Source organism: Xiphophorus maculatus, chromosome 9 (genome assembly GCF_002775205.1).
Source record: "Xiphophorus maculatus strain JP 163 A chromosome 9, X_maculatus-5.0-male, whole genome shotgun sequence".
NCBI lineage: Eukaryota > Metazoa > Chordata > Actinopteri > Cyprinodontiformes > Poeciliidae > Xiphophorus > Xiphophorus maculatus.
Window position 1 is genome coordinate 18619211 of NC_036451.1, and position 23155 is coordinate 18642365.

Below are 23155 nucleotides of genomic sequence, written 5' to 3' on the forward strand. Positions count from 1 at the left end.
GCAGATTTTTTTTTTTTCTTACCGATTGACGGACAAACTTTTTGTTGGTTGTGTTTGTCTGCTTTCAAGTCTCACCTGGAGCTGGGGTTTTGGAGGAAAAGAGTCATTGTTTTGGACTCTGTGATAATTGGCTAATAAGCCAATTAGAAGCAAGCTTTAAATATTGTGCAAATCACTGCTTGGTGGAAATTGTATATTTTTCTTCCCTGTCTTCTAACTAGTGCAGGAGACTCAGACTTCAATTCTCAGGGGCTTGTGTACCACAATAACTGAATAACCCCATCAGCAGGAGATGAAGATATACAGAGAGCTGCTAATAATTTAATTATTTGACTCAGATTTGAGTTTAAGCAGAGCCACATTTGAAAGCTGCTGGACACCAGCCTTTGAGGACCCTAGTTTTATACCCCGGACTAGAGCGAGAACAAAAATGTGAAAGTTACCATCTGCTGGTTCAAGCTTTATTTTCAAGATTTCCAAAGTGTAACCATTTTGTTAAATTAAAAAAAATGGAAGTTTGCTTTCAGATTCTGCTAGATTAATAAAGTTAACCAATCAGGATCTTTTTTTAATGCTTTTCTGAATTGGCAAAATAAGATCCTTTGGATACAGAGAGGCATCTAGATAGATTCCTTTCAGAACAACCCTTCAAAGTCATAGAAAACATAAATATTTTTCGATTCCCTGTCTCCCTTTGCAAGACTTAAAAGCTTGTTGTGCTTAAATGTCCAGCAAAGATATTTTAAATCGCCCTAGAGGAAAGCAGTTACATGAGGTGAAAGGTCAGATTGTGTCTGTTCATGTTTACTACACTTTTACTCACTGATTCTTGGTAATTTTAGTCATGTTAGACACATTGTCTTCCTGTTCACTCTTTTTAGAATCACACATGTGATATCTGGTAATACATGTATTTCATGATTTATACCAGATTGTGCAATGCTTTCATAATAAGTTATTAGACCAGATTCCTACCTCCAAAAACATGACCATTACAGCTTAATCTCTGCCGGTACGTGTTTTTGTGATTTTTCTTTCTCCTCTCCAGCCCTATCAAGCATGAGATGACCTTTTTAAACTCCTCTTCAGTGGCTGCTCTTAGACATGTTTTTTTCTTTGCTTTGTTTTTACCATTTCCACACTCTGGGGTCTGGGTTTGTCGGTAACCAAACCAGTTTACAGGTCTGAATGCTTTTAAAGGTCACACTGAAAGGCTGGCAATTTTTTACGTAAAGCTGATGTGTAAGTTATGCTTTTTAAGTTATTTTTTCAGAAAGACGTTAATGAGTCATTGCAGTCATCTCCAGCTAGATTATATCTTGGCAGGCTGCTGCTAAAGAGGGAGTTAAAGTCATTGTTATATTCTGACTAAATGTTTTTTTATTCTTTTTGCCAGTACATATCAGAAATCTAATTTAAGTTGAAGTTTTACCGTAGTAGATATTATAATTATCAAACTGCTAAACCTTGTTTTTGCGACCTCTTTAGCCACAATCGGTGTCAGTTTACACAAATATCACTATGCAGTTGAATCATATTTCATCGGTACCCACACGCATATACGAACAGACTTTGGTGGCGCAGTTACGCAGCTCACCTACATGAGAGGAACGCTGTCTTGCTTTTGGGTTAAAAGGGGCTCTTCAGCTTGGGTTTTCAGTAAGAATCCCTCTCTTTTCTAGACACTTCACTCTTATTTTGCATGTGTGCTCAGAGTGGGTTCAGCTATAATGTTTATTCAAGTGAAACCCGAGCCATTTGGTGCGGAGGAGCCTCTTCTCGCGGTGTCATCCTCTACAGTGTGTCAGTGAGCCTGCTTAGTCACACCCCTGTGCCCTGGTTTTCAGTCAGTTCCTCTGCCTCCTAATTGTATCTGGACTAACACAGTCAGCCTCGCTCTTCATCTGTCTTTTCAAATAAGTGTTAAACATAGAGCGGATTGTACTTTTACCTTATTTATCCTCCCTCTTGCAAAGTTGATGTTCTTTTTGCTTGCAAATGTTAGATTTTTCCAGGCTCTTTTTTTTTCTACCGTAATTAAAATCAGGTCATTAAATAAAAACAAAAAAACGGATGTTCGAAGATTTGAAAACACCTAGGTCTATATAAAAAAAATTAATTGCCCATCATGCCTTAAATCACTTTCGCCTAATTTTTGGAAAACTGTGTTCACTTTCCAAGCTTTTGAGCCTGATGACTAACTGACCTAAATCAAGATTTCTCCTAAATAGAACCAGTCATACAACACAAAATAGGCTAAACAGACCTCAAAAAGCAACACATCATGTCCTAAACTAAAGAAATGCAAGAACAAGTAAGAATCACAGTTATTGACAAGTTTAAAAAGCAATTCTTAAGATATTTGGACTCACTTTCCCAGAACGATGGCCGTTATCTGCAAATGGAGAGTAGGCTGGACAGTGCTGAACTTTCCCAGGAGAGAATGGACAACTAAAGGACAAATAAATGCCTCAAAGCATAACAGGTTTCATTTGCCAAATTTAAAGTTTGTGGCTATGATTCAACAATAGAAACTTGCACAGAGTATCATACTGATGATCAAAAACAGCAGTGGTAGAGTGTTGATGTGATGTAATCAATAGAAAGTTGAGTTTTTGTCTCTTATCAAGAATATTCTCAGGGAGAATGTCCAGCAATCTGCTTCTAAACTTTTATATAGTCAGTAATCCAGAACCCACCAGTAAGACCACCTGTCTTTGATTGGCCTTGTTAAAGTTTTGACTTCAATCAACATCCTGCAGAATTACCTTAAACAGGCCGTTTTAAAATCCCCCAGTATTGCTGAATTAAAACAATCCCATAAAGATTGGAATGAAATCCCTCCACTCATTGCTTCTACTTACAAAAACTTGATTTCATTTGTGACAGGTAGTTTTATTGTTTGAATGAAACTATTTTCCACATGGGCACAGGCAGGTTTTTGATCACTTGAATAAATTACATCGTCAATTAATATTTGCTCTTTGTAATTTCTTTGCTTTTCTTGCTCTAAAACCGATGATATCAATGCTCCAAATTTAATTATGACAAAAAGCACAAACTGATGAAATCTGCACGAGAGAGAGAGAGAAAATAATCTTTCACAGCACTGTAGCTGTCGAGTCTCAAACCTTAGCAGGTTCCAAGACATAGTATCACCACCACTCTTCCAGCTGGATCTCAAATTTCACAGGAGTGCATTATCCTGCCACTGTAAAAATGTTCATGAAGGTTGTGTGAGTGTGTGTGTGTAACTGCAGCAGTGTTTAGGTAGGTGGTACGTGTTTGTCGGGGTCTGAAGTCTCTCAGCAGAACATTGCCCCCCAGCACTATTCTCCTTTTTATTATGCACTCCATGCATCTGGATAGTGTTCCTCACAATAAGAAGTGTAATTACAATCATAACAATGGCATCCACATCGATAAACAATAAGAATCTCCAAATTGAGGCCAAGCTTGCACTGCGTGTGCCAGCTCCATCCTCTCCCAAAAATAGACTGGGTATGTTCTTCAGGCAATCAGGAGATCAACCACTGCTATGAGAGCTGGTTTTTGTGTGTTTGGGTGTGTGTGTGTGTGTGTGCGTGTGTGTGCAAGGCCAAACATCGGTCTCTCTTGTGTCAACATGACAAAAAGCAATAACTTTAAAAGAGGGCATCAGTGTAATGAGTTACATGTCATTGTCTCCCCTTCTTACTTGCCTACATTGGCCTAATACCTTAACTGAGATTGAAAGCAAAAGATTACTTAATTTTAGAAGGTAGTTTCACTGTAAATAAGCACAGATTAAAGATTTTCAGAGAACAGCTCAGACAACTTGAGAATATGATTTTTTTTTTACCCTTTTAAATAAGAAGTAGATCAGATGGATAAGAGAACTGAAAAATAATTATTTGTATTTTGATTTTCTGGCTGTTTCTTTAAGTGGCTATTTTTAAATTGATTTTTCGTAAAGGGATTAGTTGTAATAATACCACATAGCACCTATACCATTAGATAGTAGACTCACACATTTATTGCACTTTTTTTATAGTTTTTATAGTAAACTATCATCTCCTTTCCAAAACTTTATCTCTCAATCCTCCTCTGCTTCTTAATGTGATACTGCAGACCATAAAACCTTCTGTGAGCTACCGAGCTCTGTCTAGGTGAGCTGCGGTACACGCTCTTTGCAACTCATCCTCTACTCTCACATCTCTGAGATCTTCTTCTTTGAACAGAGCAGAGCGACCCGCATCTTGACCACATGTCACTTCTAGCGCAGATAAAATCCACTGACTCACATCCTGAGCTTCTTATACAGGTTAGGCTATTACCAGTGAACTGCTGACTGGTCATGCGGACCCGGGTTTGGAGTCCGAAAGTATCTAATTGGCTGCTGCTTCTGTGTGCTGTTGAACTGAATCAGTGTGATGCAGTGACAGCGTACAAATTCAGCTAGCCAGCCAACCTCGCACACAAACCTATCCCTGAATGGAAGGTAAAATGGGAGGCTTTAAGATCACCCTTTCTTCCTCTGCTCCCTCTTCTACATGGCTTTGAAAAGGCTTACCAGGATGCAGTTTCCAAATTTCTGCTGCTGCATTTCAAACTATCTCTTCCACTTAGAAACCACCAATCAGCTTGTTTTTTTTATCTAAATACTTTTATTAAGCATAAAAACAACAGTTATTCTTGCTGCTGCAGTACATATTGAATAAATATTTTGTATACAGCGTTCGACAGTGCAGCTTAAATATATATTAAAATGCATTTCACATGGAGACTGATACAAAAGGGGGGAAATGAAAAAAAAATTAGATGGGTGGGGCTAAAAGCTGAAAGCGAAGAGGTAAGAATAGAGGTAAGCAGAATAGAGATTGCAAGATAACACCCTAGAAGTCTGCTTCTCCACCTGCAGAAACAGGAAAAAAACAAACTGAGAAACAACGGCGATAAACGTAGCAACAACAATCACTGAAAAGCGCACAGTACTAATTATTACAAACTTTATTTAGTGACAACTGCAGCCCAATATAGAGTGTATCTCTAAACACCTGAATTCAAAGACCTTTGGGGGAGTGAGTGAGAGCACTTGTGTATCTAAGGTTTCTCCATAAGAATGATCAATACTGGGTGTGAGGAGACAGACATACCGTAGGTAGCTTGCCTATGGTAGTTTTAATATGTTGTTACCTTTAAAAAAATAAATAAATAAAAAGTAATGAATGATGCACATTGATTTTTGGCAATCTATGCTTTTTATTGGTGAATGGAAATATTTCCATATGGTCAAATTTATATTCTGATCAACAGGAAAGTGTGATTCTTCTGTCAGACTTAATGCAGTGTGCAGCAATAGGGAGGGGAGGGGTCAGGGTGCCTGCTGCAAAAGAATACTTAAGACCTTGATACCACTGATCCGGCCCTGTCTATATGATACAATGTGGCATTAGATGGATTTTTTTTCTGCTATTGCAAAACATTATTTCTTTTTACAAAGATTATAAAGTCATAAGTGCATCTTGCATAACTTCATTACTCAATTGAAAAATAAATATATATTTCTATGATAATTGGACTCTAAATCAAGAAACGCGTTTTATTTTTTAAGCTGTCCATGTTTTTTTCCTGTTCTGTCTTTCACAGAAGATTTCAATTCCACGGTCAGAAACTTCCAGCGAGCTGCAAACGTTTACTTTCGACCTGTCGAATGTGGGCAGAGATAACCCCCAGGGCAGCTTCGACTGCATCCAGCAGTACATCACCAGGTGAAAGCTAAAGCAAAATCACATCCCTTTTTTTCCCTATTTCAGTAAAAACTGACTTCACACAAGTTTTGAGCTGAATGAACAAACCTCTGTTAGATGCACTCGTGAACTACAGTAACTTGAAGACTTTTTTTGGTAGCAGAGAAACTACACAAGAACTAATGAGTCCAAAAATGGAACACATGATTAATCGAATAAAAACACTTGGATTTTAGTTCCTAAAAAGACGGGCACAGAAACAGAAAGGGGAACAATGAGAATCTTGTCATTTTCAGATTTCTGACACCAATTATTCTGAAAGTATTTTTAACATGTGGGTCAGGCGGAGTTCATTTAAGTCTCTCCCTCGATCCTAATCAGGTTTGAATTGCAGCCTGAAACCCAAATGACCGAGCTCAGCTTTTACAGACTGTGCCTGCACCATCTTATTTTCTGCCAAAGTGGAGGAGAATCAAAAAAACAGTCGGAAAGTCAGGAAAGAATCAGATTTTATGTTTCAATGAGCTGCACAGTGGGAAACCATGGCTGGTTGGAGGAAATTGGAAAAATAATTGTCGTTCCCACAGAAGGTTTATTCAAACTCTAGGTAGGAATGAAAAGTTGAAAAATAAAAATGGCTTTTGCATGTAATGCATGTGAGTATGGTTTGGTTTTATTTCAATTGGCTATCAAATCAATATGGGTTTTTTTTTCCTTTCATACTTGTTGTGTTTCAACTTCTCTCCTCTTCCAGCCTGTGTTTTTCTTAATGTCTGCTCTTTGTTTTGGTAGTGAAGGGGGTATTCAGCTGGATTGTCTGGGCAGCATCCAGGACAAGATCACAGTGCGAGCCACCGACGACTCCTACCAGAAGGCCAGAGAAAGCATGGCCCAGGCTGAGGAGACGACTCGCAGTAGGAGCGCTATCGTCATCAAGCCAGGGGGGAGATATGTAGGTGAGGAAGGCTGGATATTGACTCGAACATACTGTTGCTCAGAATGCATAATGTGCTTTTAGCCTTGAGCTTCCCAAGACTGCTAGCTTATAAGTTTGTCTTTAGTTTCTGAGAAGAGCAATCAGACCATCCACTTAGACACCGTAAACATGTCAGGAGTTAAATTACAGAGTCAGAGTGAAAGAATCTGCAAACATCCAGTGATGTAGTTTTGCTCTTCTTGTGAACTGGTTCACCCTGGATTTGACAGGCTGTTTGGGTCAAATAGCAAATGATTTTTGAGGTTGTTCCATTTACCAGCTACTTTCTCAGTGCATATCTACCGTGCAGTACTTTTTAATAAAACATTCAACTGTACAGCGACCCAAAAGGGAAAACCATAAATGTCTCTGTACAAAATTAAAAAACTTTTATACTTTTTTAGTTGTGTTTGTATATAGAAAAATTCTTTTCATGTGTGGCTGACATTCAAAGGTAAGAAAGTCCAGATCCGGAAACCGGCGCCTGCGCTTTCAGACGTGGCCCCATCACGGAGGACGTCTCGGCCCGTCCTCATCTCCAGCAGCACGCAGAAGAAAGCCACGACTCAGCACCGGCCTCTCCGTGAGCGCCTCGTACACCTGCTGGCCCTGAAACCTTACAAAAAACCCGAACTGATTTTGAGGTTGCAGAAGGACGGCCTGTCACAGCTAGACAAAGAATCCCTGGACAGCCACCTGCAACAGGTGAGTCATGGAAACATCTACGACATTGGGGTTTTCATTTTCTCCACTCACTTTCATCTTCAGTGTCATTCCCCCAGATTAGTTGGTGAAGATTGGTGTATTAACGTAGTGCTATGTTTCTGTTCTTAGGTTGCCAATCTGAATGGGAAAGAAAATACCTTCACATTGAAGGATTTTATGTATAAGGAAGTCCAGAAGGACTGGCCAGGATACACGGAGGGAGACCAGCAGCTTCTCAAGAGAATTTTGTTCAGGTTTGTCACCTTGTATTTTTTTTAGGATTGGATGTGGTAGACCAACACAAACAGCACATAATTATGAAGTACAAAGAAAAGGTTGTACAGTTTTCAATGCTTCTTACAGCTAAAAATCAGAAGACTGTTCTGCACTTGTTCTTTACTCTGATACCTTCAAAATAGCAACTGCCTGCATACGCTCTGACTGAGGTCGAGCTTTGTGTAAAGAATATTGATAGAATGCAAGTACATCTGGATTTTAGGTCTTTTTGACCTTGTTTAGTCAAAAAGACAAAAGCAGAAAAGTTGTTTTTGGAGATGTTTTGCCTATGAGGAAGAGAAACAGGAAAAGGCCAAAGGATATCAATAAGGCCTTCTTATGCAAGCTTTGCTACAGAGGGATTGATACAAAGTTCAGTAACATTTTAAAGGAAACACAGAATTACCAGAAACACAGAAACGGGGCAATGCTGCAGGTGGAGAACTCATCCGTTTAAACCAAATGCTTGTTTATGCTGTTAAAAAAAACCTTTCCAGCTGCCTGTTGGAAAATAACACTCTAAAGTTAATTTTATGTAAATTTCTGCAGATTTTCCTACTGCTTATTGGGTTTTACACAAAGTAAGGCCATTTAAAAAATCATACACAAGCTTTAAGCTCCTTGAGATAAAAAATAGTTGTTTTAATATATTTGTTCAAATGATCATTATTAGTAATAATAATAACAATAACATAAGACAAATAATCTGTGAAAGAATTGAGCTGCTCTGCCTTCTTCCAGTGTTTATTTTTCTTGGGTTTGTTTTAAGTTTTGTTCATAAAACTTACTGAAATGTAGTAAATAATAACGCAGATGTATCTTGAGGCAGTCAGCAATTGAAAGTTTTACAAAGGTAGCAGCAGCCCCTGAACTATCCCACTCTAAATGGATTTCTTTTTCTTTAATTCCCAGTGCATCCAATGAGTTCACAGACCTATTTTGTTTTGTAAGAGAGTCCAAATGTGAATATTCTCTTTCTGTTTGTGTGTCTCATTTCTTCTTGCACTTTGAGCTCAGTTTGTGAGTTCATCAGCTGACTAACAACCAGAGCCTCCCACCTAATTCTGCCACCCCCGCCTTAGTTCCTCTAGAGTTTGGAGCTCATGCAGCAAGTCACGCAGGAGCAGCAGAGCAACATGACTGGAACGCGCATGATGCAACAGTGTTCCAGCACATGCTGACCTGTGTATGAGGTGGCGTCCGTCCAAGGTCCAGCCAAATTGGTCTGCCTTTCGCCTCACTTGTACTCCCTGCCTGCGGGACTGTCCCCATGCCAAACCGTGCCCAACAACTGAATTTGTCATCAGTTGTGGCAACATTGTGCAGCTCTGAGCACCTTTTAATTTTGCAACCATAATGTAATCTCTATTTGTGCACTCTTAATCCAGAGCAAGCTTTAATGTTTACTTCTTACCATTATTGTACATGCTATACATGCATAAAAATCATTGCTTTGATTTTTGTTTTGTTTTTTTAAATCCTGAGACTTTATTTAATTTCTGTGGAGATGATCAGTTGATCTTGGATAGTTTTATATCAACACGGCTCCTTGTTTGGCTGCTACTGCCTAACAGCTTGCTCTACTACAACACGAGGTTCTCTTCGTACCTGGAGCCGTAATGTTTCTGCTTGGCTAAATGAAGCCAAAAGTGCATATCCTCCAAAGCAGGTGTGAACGTCGCAGTCATGCAAGCTCTGTGTGGGGGTGGCCAGGAATAAAGGCAGTTCAGAAACAAACACAACCAGTGCCTCAACTCCTCCAAACAACTACATAACGATTGTTTTCATAATTCCACTGGCCAAATGTCTTCCTTTCTCAAAGTGAGCCACACCACCATATTCTCTAGCTCTCACTTTCTTTCTGTCACTGCAGAGTGTCGGGTCTCCGTCTCACTATCTTCCATCAATCTGCTGTAGTTGTTAAGCTATAAAATAAACATTCAACTGTGTCTGAGATTTTTTTTAAAAAGAGAGAATTATCCATTAAATGCTTCTTAAAGAAACACGCTAAATGGGGTTAAACTAACGGAAATGTGTGGGTTTAATTACTGAAAATTAGCATAATCTGTTTGTGATGAAAATGCTGTTCTGTCAAGTACCTCCTCCTTCACAGTTGTCATAGCTACCCACTCAGCTTCACACGGTAACTGTAACTTGTCTCCGAAGTCCTCTTCCATGTAATTTACTTGTCATCACGGAGATGAAAGCTCAATAGTTTTTGTGTCGTTTGAGTGATGCATTTTTAAATTTAAAGTATTTAAATGTGTTGAATTTAGAACATCATGGCAATTACTGGTTTTAGTAGAAAACTTTGAATGTCCAAATGTAAAAATTTCTCGTGCCTTAATCGCTTCTCACATTCGAGGAATGTTTTAGAAGACAAATTCAGGCAGTGGCTCTAAATGAAGAGCTTTTAGAAGATACTGCTGATGTTTTTATTGGTTAATGCTGTTACAGAGTTTAGCTTTGACTGTGATATTTTTCAAGCTACTTAATTGGATCTCCACCTGTTTTTGCTTGAATTCACACAGAAAACAGGCCCAAACCAGCTCTGCACCTGTACCAGAGAGTCCTCCTAAAGAGCTGGGATCTAGTTCTCCATCTCAGGTGAGTCCCGCCTTTCCTCGTTCACCTGGTGGTCACCTTTACACCTTGCAAGCATGTTGACTGAGACACTTTTACTGCAGCTTTATGTAACTGCATGTTACATCTATGGCAGTTCAGCTTTTCATCACTTTAAGACACAGGAGACCATTTATTTCCCTTTTTATAAATTTATTCTGGTTTGAATTTTTGTGTTAACTTTTTTTTCTCTTGAGTGTATTTTTGTTTTACAGCTTAATTTGTAATGCATGTCTAACTGCTTCCATTTGACTTGCATTGCTTACAAACACATGGCCAGCAGGATTATTTACGTTTCCATTAGGCAGACAAACGAGAACCTGCTCTGTTTTATTAATAGTTCCTTCCCTCCAGGTTGTTTTCACCCCAGACACTTACTGTATGCCCCATTCTTTCCAGTTCCTCCCTTTGCAAACACAACACAGACACACACACGCACACACACACACACCCCTACATGCGTAAAAGACAGGAGTACTGAAGGCTTAGTTTGTAGGTTATTTCTTACAAGAAGCCACAGAGAGCTTAGTGTAGTGGTCAGGTTGATGTGGGTTAAATCAGGAAGTTCCACAGTGCAGTTTTTCATACTCACTGAACAAATACAGTAGATTTCAAAAGTGTTACTTCCTGTTAGCCTCATATTTCCACCCTTTAATTGCCAAACATCCTGAACAAGTCAACAGAAAAATCCTAGATCATAATGCTTCCACCATTATCTTTCACTGGTGTTATAATGTCTGTTTTTGTTTTCCCTGAAAGTGCCTTTTGAAAGTGTAAAGTTTGGGTTCATGAATTCATATCTCAATTTGCCTCAGGGTTTTGGGAAATGTTGGTGTTGTGAATGTTTTGTACCCTTCTCCTGATTGATACATTTTTACAGTGTGATCCTTTTGATTCCTAGTAGACTCTTTGGAAACTGTGACTGTAATTGAAACTGAAGTTTCCTATAAATCAACTTCACAATAATTGATAGTTAAGGTTAACACAAGATCTACTGCTGACATTGAATCAAACTGATTCGTCAAAGTCAGTCCAGTCAGGTTATTCTGTCATGTTCATTTTTTTTTTCTTTTCTTCAAGTAACTTAATTTTCAGTTGAATTATGCAGAACATATTTGATTTTAGAGGTGAAATGTTTTTTTTAATTATATCACAAAAATGTGAAATTTTTAGAGATGTTTGTGCATGGAGGGTCCATCCATGGATGGTTTTGTTCTCATATAAAGGTGTTGGACGAGTTGTGTAAAATTATTTTTGTCTTGCAGATGCAAAACCAATCATTAATTGGTTCTTGATCTGTCTTTCCAGCGTTATGCTAAAATAACCCATTTTAAGGATGTTAGTTTAGATTCTCAGCCATCTGGACATGGTAATCGTGAAAGTTAAAAATGAAGGCAACTGGACTTCTCTTTTTTTCTTGAAGACATTTCACCTCTCATCCAAAAGGCTTCTTCAATTCTAAAACTTAGATTGGAAGGATCAGGTTTACAATGTGTAATCAGTAACAATCACACAGAAAGGGCGATATTAGCCTTATTGATGTCACTAATGAGGTCAAGTAAAACCCTGGCCCTACCCTCTATTATATTCCCTTTTTAAGTATCGTAGACACAGACGATCCCAACAAATCCCTAACAATGTCAACAACAATGTCTGCAGTTTTAGTCAAATGTCTCAAGGTACGAGTTTCTGTGAAACCGCCTGGAGAAACAAGTCAAGGCTATGCTGTAGATGTTAAGGAGGTTTGAATCTTAGACCGCCTCCTCTGTTCAAGGTTAGTTTTTCATGTTTCACATAGATGGCTTCTTTCACTCCTCTCAAACCATCGGTCTTCCCTGTCCAAAATGTGTACATTATTATCTTTGAAGGAGTGTTCTTTGTCCTTGAGATATAGATAAACCTCCGAATCTTGACCTGAGTTGGCTCATCTGTGTAGCTGCTGTTTTGCTTCTCCAGTGTAGATGTCTGACCATTCTTCACTGTGCTGGACTGTATTTACCAAACCACTGAGCTTGTGTTTGGGTGTTTTGTCCTTGGTTTGATTAGTCTCTGTCTGAGAAAACGTACCAAAAAATTGTATTTGGAAAACATCCTTCATTAGTGACAACAACGGCCTCATTAGTATCATTGAATAAAAAAAAGTCATCCTACTTTATACATGCATAGATAAAGACTGGGAGAAGCATTTAAGAATCTTATCATATATGAATACATGTATGTTCCACTTGTTCTTTTTCTCCACTTCCCTCACATTTATCTTCCTTATTTAAGCTGCATAGCACTACTACTGCACAGAAATGCCCTGGTGCTTTTACATGTCAATCATCTGGAAGGGGCAATTCAGTGTCAGATGAGGGCAGTAACCTTTACACTCCCTTTGGCACTACCTCTGTCTCTATTGCCCCATCAGGGTGATTGCTCCTGATTAAAACTAAAGAGCCTGATACTTTCAATATTAGTTCCTGAACTGAGGAAGGTATTGGGTGAGAGGATGAAACGTCTTCGGGATGATAGAAGTCCAGCTCAAGTACTAATTTTAAGTGTTTTGGACACAAACATTTTGGTGAATAAAAGCTTTTCTGTAATATATTCTTGCATATATTTGCACCTTTCTTTAACACCTGTCTTACTTTTCACCAGAAACGGCCGACTGTTGACTTCATCGACCCTCTTGCCAACAAAAAGCCCAGAATATCACACCTTGCCAGCAAGGCTGCAACAGTCCAAATGAACGGCAAGCTCGGCTCTTCGTGCGGACGAGGAGACCCTGGTGCCGCGCTGTCTGGAGCGGCAGTGTCGACGTCCGAAAGCGGCATGACGTCCGGCTCGCAGCCGCTCCCGGTACTGGACATCCCCCGTCCTTTCGAGGCTTTATCTGATGTCAGCAATGACTCCAGCAACAACGGGCGGGACGGCGACTCTCAGGAAACGACGCTGTCCGAGAGGCTCAGTCAGCCGCCATCGCTCTTGTCCGTGTCGACGGTGGCCTCCGCGCCCAGCTTAGGCACATCGTCCTCTGGGCACACTGTGCTGGAGGGCCCGCAGGACAATGGCCCTTCAGCAGTTAACAACAAATCCAGAAAGAAGTCTAAAAAGCATAAAGACAAGGAGAAAAGCAAGGACAAGGGGAAAGGGAGGGCGAAGGAGAAAAAGATCTGTCAGGAGCCTGCGTCTGAACCCAAAACAGCATGTGAGATGAGCCTGAAACTCTTCAAGAACAGTGTTGCATTTAAAAGCACAGGTAAGACCAGCACACTCACACATTGTGTATTTCTCAATAAAATACTACTTTGTGTATATAGGTCTGTTAGTCATCCCACTGAGTAGGTGATGAATCATGTGACCTGAAAGCTTCTCAGTGTCTAAAGTGAGACCCCTGCTGTTCAACTTCATGTCCAAAATATTCTCTGATCAGTTCTTTATGGAAATATTCTCTTTTGAGTTTATACACAGGTTTAAATAAGATAAAGATAGAAGCTCAAGTGCTGATTTATGTCTATTTTGTTGATTATGGCGTTCATCTAACAAAAAACATCTAAAAGCTGATAAAAAGAACAGAAATGTTGCAGCCTACACAACTGAGAAGGAGACTACTGACAGCCGCGAGCTGTGTTCCCATTAAAGATGTGTGCAAAAAATTTTAGATGTTCCACTAATGTCGAAAAAACCTTCACAGTTTTGCAAATGCATTTAATAAGAAATTTAAGATGACATGAATAAGTTTTGACATAGGTGTAAAACCACAAAAACTTAGCTAGAAATGCAAGGTTTTTTTTTTTCAAAATTAATTTTTAAGCAATTTGCACAATTTTATGATCAATTGAATCACAACTGCTGACAGCTTTTGTTTGTGAGGGTAAGCCTCAAAAAGAGGCCTAAAGAAGCAAGCTGGTCAGATATTAATAGAAAATTGAGTGGAAGGAAGACATCGTAGAGAAAAGCACACAGGCAACAGGAATTAGCACAGCTTTCAGAAGATTGCAAGACAAAACCAGTCATGGGAGGCAGACGAACTGTGGGCTGCGACTGAAGTCTGTACACGGATTACAGCAGTCACAATCCTGGCGTTAAGCTTCTCCTGTACCAGAGACATCAGAAGCATCCTATCTGGTTCCAGGCTCAGTGGTCCATAGACTTTGAAAATCAAAGATCCAGAGTCTGAAGGAAGAGTTGAGAGGCAGCGAATCAAAGTTGCCTGAGTGTCCATGTAAAGTTTTCAGTCTGTGATGATTTGGGTTGACTCTGTCATCTGTTGCTGTTGGTTCACTGTGTTGAAATCAAGTACAGTTGGAGCAACATCCAGGAAATTTCCGAACACTTCCAGTTTCATGAGTTTCATGGAGTTGTTGATTTCCCACTACGTGCTGTAATGATCGTGGTGTCACTGTGTTTGATTCAGACTGACCAGATCTAAACTGTAGAAACTCTTAAAATATTCCACACACTCACTCATGTGAGTTTCCCCATTTGAATTGAATTACTGAAATAAACTCGCCTTTGAGCCATCTTCTAATTTGTGATGCACTTGTACACACAAAATATATCTGAGTGACAGACCAAGCTAAGACAGATAAGCTGACCTTCTTTAAATTAGGTTTTTATAGTTTGTATGTTGGTCTGTCACATTTTTAAAAAGTAAAACTCTAATTTTTGTGACCTTGTTTCAGATCTGAATGGGATGTGCAAAACTACCAGTATTCTGTCATCATCACCTGAAGTGGCAGATTATTTATTGTGAGTATTAAGTAAATTACTAAATGGATTCTAAATATGAAATCTGGATTTTCCCAGTCAGGAATCTTTGTCCACAATCTCAATGAAAGTCATTTAAAAGTAGGAATTTGCCATTACTGAATTCACCAGTCTGTTATGATGTTAAAATAAATGCCAGATTTATGCTTGCATAGTCTGTAGATTCAAGAGCAGAAGTTAAAATAACCACATTTACACCTGCAGTCTTTTTAAACATAAACTCTGGATGCAGACTAGCATGTTTTACTTTTTGTTTAGATGCAACTTTGTGATGATATGGTTCATAATGCTTTTCTGTGTGGATATTTTGCAAACTAAACAAAAACTATTATTTATAGCTTTATAAACTTGGCACTTTGCTTCAAATGTCATTGTCTTTAATTACTAGTGTTTCTGCTGCAGCCAATTGACTCTGGTTTACCGTGAAGGCATTGCAAAGGTTGGACTGGGGGGAAACTAGGGATACATCAAGCCTTGCACAATGAAATACAATGTTTTAAAAGTTCATCTTAGGTACTGCACTCATAAGATCATACAGCTAATATGATGGATTTAATGAAAGACTGTACTTCTAGATTTAAAATGCATGGCCTGGGCCCTAATTCAACACTTGGGGCCCAGATGGGGACAGCTCTAGCAAGAACAAACCTTTTTTTTTTCCTCACAATCTGAAGAGCAGCTTTGTTAGTGAAACAGTGAGGCAGAGGAGAGAAAGGAGGAAGGAAGGCAGGTGTTAGCCAGAGTGCTGAAAACATGTGATTATCTTCTGTCATTTTGGCAGCTGTGGTCAACACAGATCTCCCCCATGCTGCAATTTAGACATAAGTCGAGCATAAATCAGCAGTCACAGACATGATTCATATATTTTGGTTTTTTGTAGCTTTACAATTTATAAGGGAGATTTTGTATTGCAGCAGAGTTTAAAAAAAAAAACACTTATGTGAAGAAGAATCATTTTGTTGAACTGTTGTGAAATTCGTGTGTGTAAAGTGACTGCAAGGTGCTTTCTGCAGCGATCACGATTTCAACACAAACAGAAGCTGGCTGCCTTTCTGGCGTTTGCGTGAAACAAATCCAGCACGTCTTCTACTCTCTGGAAACAAACCATTATATGTGATGTCTGAGGGGGATTTGTTGCTCATATATTTATTTTTTTTGTATTTTTAATCCCAGAAAGTACACAGTGATCACCTCCCCGGAGCAGCGCCAAAGGTATAAAAACGATTTCAACGCAGAGTACAGCGAGTACCGGGGTCTGCATGCTCGAATAGAGGGCATCACCCGGCAGTTCACTGTGCTCGACAACGAGCTGAAACAGCTTCAACAAGGCACAGACAAGTACAAGGTAACACAAAGTAATGCTCAGAAGGAAGTCTGACAACAAGGCTAATAAAATAGTAAATACAGGGTTTCTGCAAGCTTCAGAAATGTTTTTTTGTAATGCATTCTTTACTTGTAGGGGCCATTTATTCCCTGCTGTTTTCACCCAAGTTTTTTCATTTCATGAGTTTAGCTGTTAAGATTTCTTTTTTTGGTCAGATCTTATTGTTCTGTGACAAAAAACAACTACAAACCCAAAATGAAGCAAACAGTAAACCATCAAATGGAATCAGCTGGTTTTCCTTTAACCACCTCTTGACTGGTGATCAGTAGGTCACATGTTTCTCCCCATTTATTAGATGCACTAAAATTAATCTACCATAAGACCTACCATATAGCAGTTTATTTTCAAATCGATATATATGTCAATGCAGCTAAAATTTTAATATGCATGACTTTATGTATGAGTCTGGTGCATCTAAAGAAATGGCTAATAAAAGTGCAGTAATCTACAAATTGAAAAAGATACAGATAATTTATAGCTGCATTGCTCAAAACTGTCAGTGAAAAATGCTTTAAAGGCTCCAAAAATGTACTTTGAGGTGTTTTCATAACTTTATTATAAAGGATTGCAAAAATGAAACGATGATATATATTCTGAATAATTTACAAAAGCACTGTGTGTAGATTAATATAACCCATTCAGTGAAAGTATTTCCTTGTTGCACTAGACAATGAGGGAGAGAAAGGGGAAGGAATGTGTCACAATCCAAAGCTGGATGTTGAAACCTACATGATTGTAACCAAGGTGTGCATTGTGTATCTGATATTGCATTTACACATCATGCCACCCAGCAATAATTACTTACAAATTCAGCATTATAATTTGAATTATTCCATGCCAAATTCCTTACTTTTCACAGTTGCTGAATCCATATGTTTAGTGCATTGGGCTACCACCTCTGTGTGATACTGAAGGTGCAAGTCCTCTGGTTTTACGTTTAAAAATATTTTTCTGCCTTTGTTTTCTATTCTACAAGACTTAAAATTGACTTAAATGGGGCAGCAAGGGGATTCCTGACTGTCTTCAGGAACCAGCTTCAGACGTTAAACAGTGGTAAAAAACTATAAATAGGGATTATCTTGTAATTCATTCTGTTTAATTCGGTGCTTTTGCCCTCTGCAGTAGCATCTGTTGTAGTTTTTCTTTCTCTTTTATAAATTTCTTTTTTTAGAAAGAATATTTGAATCAAAGTCACATTTAAGTAGGTCAGACGTCTAGGGAGACATTTGTACAAGAAAACCCTGATTGATGCACTTCTACCCATGATGGAGGAGTTTATGTCCATATATCCTGTTTTCCAAACCAGGAAGAGATTAGTGCTCCTAATGGTTTAAAGTTATATGTTTAGGGAGTTCAACTCAAGCTGTTGGTATTATGCACATTCTATGCCTCTACGCAGAATCGTATGAACACATCTATAATTATTAGATATTGGATATTGTTAAAAGTCATTAAAACTGGATAACTTTGAAGTAACAGGACTTGAGTTACTTATATACAAAGTTAATTATAAGTTAAGTAATTAAGCTATTAATGTTTTTTCTATTATTCGAACAGCCTTTATGAATCTTAGAAATCTTAAATATAACCTTCAGAAACTTGCAGAAACCTTGTAAAGATTAAGGAAATGTTTTCAGTATTTCATATTTATTTAGAATGCTCTTTATTTTTGTGTTTTCCCAACAGTCAATCCACAATCAGATACTTCAAGAGTATCATAAGATCAAAAAGGTAAAACATTTTTGCTGATTTTTATTTGAAGGAAATGTGAGTCTGATCGGGCTGTGACTCTGTGCTTCTGTCTTCGCAGACTAATCCAAATTATAGCCAAGAGAAGAACCGCTGTGAATATCTACACAACAAACTGGCTCATATAAAGAAACTTATCGCGGAGTACGATCATCAGCAACTTTAAACGTAGTCACTAGAGACCGTTTCCCTGTTATCCCTGGAAACCGGGCAGATAAAGGGAAAACTCTGGATTCCTCTTTCACTAAAAAGAAACGTCACGAAAGGACAAATCCCATGTGTTGGGGTGAAGCAGGACACATGATCTCTTTGTCCTTAATCTTTCCCAGTTGTTTTGTTTTTTTCCTTAAGGACGTGGGCCAGGTCTAAGCATAGATAAAAGTGGATCCATAAATATTGCTCTTCAGCAGCTTTCCCTGCCTTTAATGCGCAACAGAGTCTTGAGAGTTCATTGTGAAATATTCCTACTTTCATGGGGGATTTTAAAATGATCTTTCCTGCTTTAGAAACTGGATGAATTTGAACTCTGAGATGAAAACTGCAGATTGTACACCAAAATTTGTTTTTGAATATTTAAAAAAGAAATGGTGACTAGCTCATGAGCTTTCTCCACATAATTGTATACTCGCAAAGCTGAATCTTTTTAGTTTCCTATTTATTTTTTGTCATTTAACTTTGTTGGTGGGGGTGAAATTATGTTACACTCCTTCAAAAAGAAACAAAAACAAACCAGTGCTTAAAAAAATGCTGTCTCTTATTTTGTCCTCAGATCATGATTGTCTGCCAGTATTTTATTATTCAGAAGCTGCCTTTCCCTTCTAATTGTCAGTGTTGGCAATAGTATTCTTTCTCTTTGTAGAGATGCAGAAATTAGTATTTGAATCAAAAAAAAAGAAAAAAAAAGAAATGCACAGAGTCGGACACTGGTTTTTGTGTTTGGCTTTTCTAAAAATCATGGAGATGTCTTAACGGAGGGGGGAAGAAGTTCTCAGTCACCCTTGGAATGTAGATTTATTTTCTTGGAAGCGGTCTCTTCCCCATCGTGTCGTTCTGCGGTGCTCCTTACAGCAGTGTTTCCTACGAGTCCCACCTGTTGGCTCCTAATTGGTACTCTTTCAGGCTTTTGTAGCAACATACAATTTAAAGTTGTTGGGAAAAAGTTATTTTTCAGATCAGAGCTCATATCTTTTAAACATATATGATAATCGTTTGTGTTAACTGTAACGTTTACTGTATCTAAAAAGCGAGATATCCTTTTAGTTTTTTTTGTCTGCTGTTTGACCCCCTTTCTAGTCCCATTAAGATGACTGTTAAGACGAAGCCATCGTTGTCCATCGTCCCAATCCTTCACGTCGAAGGACCCGAGTGTTTTTTTTTTTTTTGCTTTTTCAGAACGTGATGTCAACGAAGATTGGTTCCTGAAAATGTCTCACCCGAACTCACTAACGTCCTCGGAGAAGCCTTTCGAGAAGCGGCGGGGCGAGTCGACTTCAGCCGCTGAGTTCATTTCTTGTGTTGATCTTTTTATGTGAATATTACAAATCGGCACTTTCTCTCTCCTGATCTTGCTGTTACTGGAGTGGGAGGGGGTTGTCCTAAAGACACTTTTTTTGTCTCTCAGAATGCATGCTAAATGAATGTTACAATGAGCAGTCTTTTATCTTTACTTGGTTTAAAAAAAGAAAAGAAAAAACTGCCCAAGAACATCAAAATCCAAGCAAAGGCATCGTCCGGCTGAATAGGCGTGTAATCAGTTGGCCATGGCTCAGACCAGCATGTATACCGACATGCTCATCAAGTGAAATGGCACAAAGCGCTTTCACCAAATGTTGGCAAAGAAGGATCTTTCAGTATTTTTTTACTTCCTGTTTCATTTCTTAACTCTGTATAACTTATAACTCTGCACAACATGTCAAGAGGAAGTCAGAAAATGCTCACTTTGATTTTTTTTTTTGTTGTTGTTAACACTACATCAACTTTTATCAAAACGGTGTTGGATTGTGTGCCGCTGGATCCGGGTTTTGGATCAGAGACGTGAGCAGTCGACATTTCACTTTAACCCAGAACCACAGCTGTTTAGCAAGGAATGCCTTTGTCCTCATTGTTGCTGTTTGGTTTGTAGCGCATCTCTGTTACGGCTCCAAATCCATTGTAGATGAGTTGATGGATGCGAGATGTTTTGAGCCAGTGGAGAGCAAACTTGTCAGTGAAGACATGCCAGCACAGTGCCACTGTTATGAGCTGATTGTGCCAAAATGACCTGTTGTATAGTTCTGTTTTTGATTATACACATGCTGCTGTGAAAGCAAGGAGGGCTTTGAAGATTAGTCATGAAATGTCACAGCTAAAATCCAAAGTATGCTTCTTCTACTTTTTTTTTTTTCCTTTTGAGAACCATAAGGGACTGGGACTTAAAGTGATTTTTGTTTCAATAAAACTCTTTAACACCCTCATGTGGGAAAATCAGAACCAGTTGTTGTGGTATTTATTTTCACAGTTAGGCATTTAATTTAATTTGACAAAATTAAAGACCCCAAATTTTTTATGGATTTTGAAATGTATATGTAGTGCCTTGCAAAAAGAATGAATTCCCCTTGAACTTTTTCTCCTCTTGTCATTTTCAACCACAAATTACTATGTATGGTAATTTAGGATTTTCTCTGATGCACAAAAGAACAAATGGAAAATATATATATATATTTTCTTTTTTTTTTTTTAAAGTTCAGTCGGAATGAAAGGAAATCCGTGATCATCTGTTTTCATGTCTTGCCACAGTTGTAACACATGAATATGCTTACAATTTAAGCCAGTGGTGCATAAAAAATAAATTTTCCCCTCAGGCCAAAATTGGGTTGAATGAGCTGAGGCCAAATTTTCTTTTAATCTTTGTTAGAAACATATTTTTGTGTGATTTTCTTTCTTTTCCCTCCTTAGAAATAACCACAATCAATATTTTAGTCAATCAAAGTAGGAAAGAATAATTTATCTTTGCCTAAAAGAAAGGTGTTCAGTTTCCTGACTGTTCAGGTGGATTGATTTTTAATTTGTTTGCTAGATTACTGTCAGCATCGGAAACGAAACCCATGCTGTTTTCAGCAGAGGTTAACGAATGGCTGGGCCCATGTCTGTGTGTTGTACCAAGCATTTTCCTTTTAAGAAGATGTAAATTTATTTTTAAAAACATCATCCTTAAGCATTACAGCTTCATTTGCAAACGTTTACCATTTTTTAGCTGTGTTTGGAGAGCCACATAAATATTTTTGAGGATTGGATGATGGATTGAGCAGTTCTGAGATTTTCTCTAGTTAAACTTCTCCACAACTACATATCCCTGAGCTGCCAGGTGTGGTTAGTCTTTTATTTTAGTCTTGCTCATTAATGGTTTCCTCTGGAGTTTATTTAGGGGTACCAGAATGATGAGGGTTTGCATATAAATGCATGGCTCACTTCCAAAAACATTATTAGAACCATAAATTTCCTGTCATTCCAAAATCAAGTCCTAATTTGTGTGTATATTACTTAAATAATTAATACATTGATGTTTCTGGCTGCAACAAAATGAGTAAACATGCGATGTCTGCAGAGGGGGTACAACTTTTTTCTTTTTTCTTATGGATTTTAGATGGGGTTGTTTAATCTCAAAGAAACTTTTTTTTTTAAAGCTCTGCTTTCAAAATTGACTCGCCGGTTCAAGTCACTGTGAAGAGAATGTTGTTACAACTCATTTCCTGTAGATGGCAGCAGTTTCCCATTGTAACCTTTGTCGCATCAGTTTTGATCCTGCAAGTGTTGGATTACACATGAAACTTAAAAATACCTCCAGTCTCCTTCACTGCTGCATCTTGAGTGGAGTGGTAAGATGTAACAAATTACTGACCCCAGGTCCCCACAGGGAGCTGACTGCATTGAAAAAGAGTTTTGTTTACCTCTCTGGTGTACATGGATACGTATCTGAGCAGCATCATTTTCTCACAGCCCATAAATGTTTTTTGTGTTGCTTTTTTGTTTAACAAAAAACATTACCTGGCTGTTGGAAGCAAAAGATGCAATGCAGAGGACAAGCTTCGCTGTAATCCGACACAGATCCCAGAAATCTTCACTTCAACTTCTGCTCCAATTGGCTGTGCCGTGCCTGAGCCCTACTACGCTGGCTCCCATCCCCAAAGTTGGCCTCCAAGCAGCTCGGGGAGCCGAAGGGGGCCCGGTCAGCGAGTTCACTGTGGCAGGCTGCCATTTCTTTCTCCCCAACATACAGCGCCATGTATACTGACATGTTTACACACACAGCAGAGCTCCCCTCCCCTTCCATGTTTCCGAGATATTTTTTTTTTAGTTGTCAGACAGGATTTATTTTTGTCTGGATTTCTGTGCTGCTTCTGTTTGTGTAACTGAATTTATCTGCAAATTATTTAAAGTAACTGTACATTAGACTTTGGGCACTTTGCTGGAGTTTAAAGGAAAGTAAACATTGATTTCTACACAGCAAATAAGTAATGATTAAAAAAAACCAACAACAACATTTTCCTCATCAGGAGCTTGTGTCAAGCAAGCAAGGACATTTCTATCTGTTCACATATTTTAAAGCATTAGCAAAAGTCCATGCATATACATGTGACTGCAGTTAGAAGGGTAAAGCGTCGTCGTGAAATTTCTCAACTCTTAGACAGGGGCCAGGCCAAATAGTTCTTTACAAAGGGTCCTAATACAGCATGACAAATTGATTTTTTTTTTCTTACTTTTTTTTTTTATAAAAGAGCCAGTGGCAGTGCTTCTCTCAGCATTTTAACACAAAGCAATGCTTTGCATTAATGAGACCTCAAACTGCCAGGTTTGACTGCTGGTAGTTTTACTGGGATTGTATCACAATCTGCTTCAGTGATTTGTAGCCAAGCTTTGAGTGTTTGGAAGATCCAAACCTTTGTGCCCGCTCTGTATTCTCCTTACATTGTGATTTTCCCCTTA

The 23155-nt window shown here is 38.5% G+C and overlaps 1 protein-coding gene across 1 annotated transcript in view; it reads left to right on the forward strand.

Annotated features, from left to right (window-relative positions):
* ell (elongation factor for RNA polymerase II) overlaps positions 1 to 20662 on the forward strand; it is a 37445-nt gene extending 16783 nt beyond the window's left edge. The window contains exons 3-12 of the mRNA XM_023339977.1: positions 5629 to 5750; positions 6522 to 6685; positions 7160 to 7410; positions 7540 to 7664; positions 10218 to 10293; positions 12949 to 13549; positions 14976 to 15042; positions 16234 to 16405; positions 18131 to 18175; positions 18255 to 20662. Of these exons, the coding sequence (XP_023195745.1) occupies positions 5629 to 5750; positions 6522 to 6685; positions 7160 to 7410; positions 7540 to 7664; positions 10218 to 10293; positions 12949 to 13549; positions 14976 to 15042; positions 16234 to 16405; positions 18131 to 18175; positions 18255 to 18359 (1728 nt within the window). The 3' untranslated portion in view covers positions 18360 to 20662. The remainder of the gene's footprint in view (positions 1 to 5628; positions 5751 to 6521; positions 6686 to 7159; positions 7411 to 7539; positions 7665 to 10217; positions 10294 to 12948; positions 13550 to 14975; positions 15043 to 16233; positions 16406 to 18130; positions 18176 to 18254) is intronic.
* Positions 20663 to 23155: the final 2493 nt, after the last annotated feature.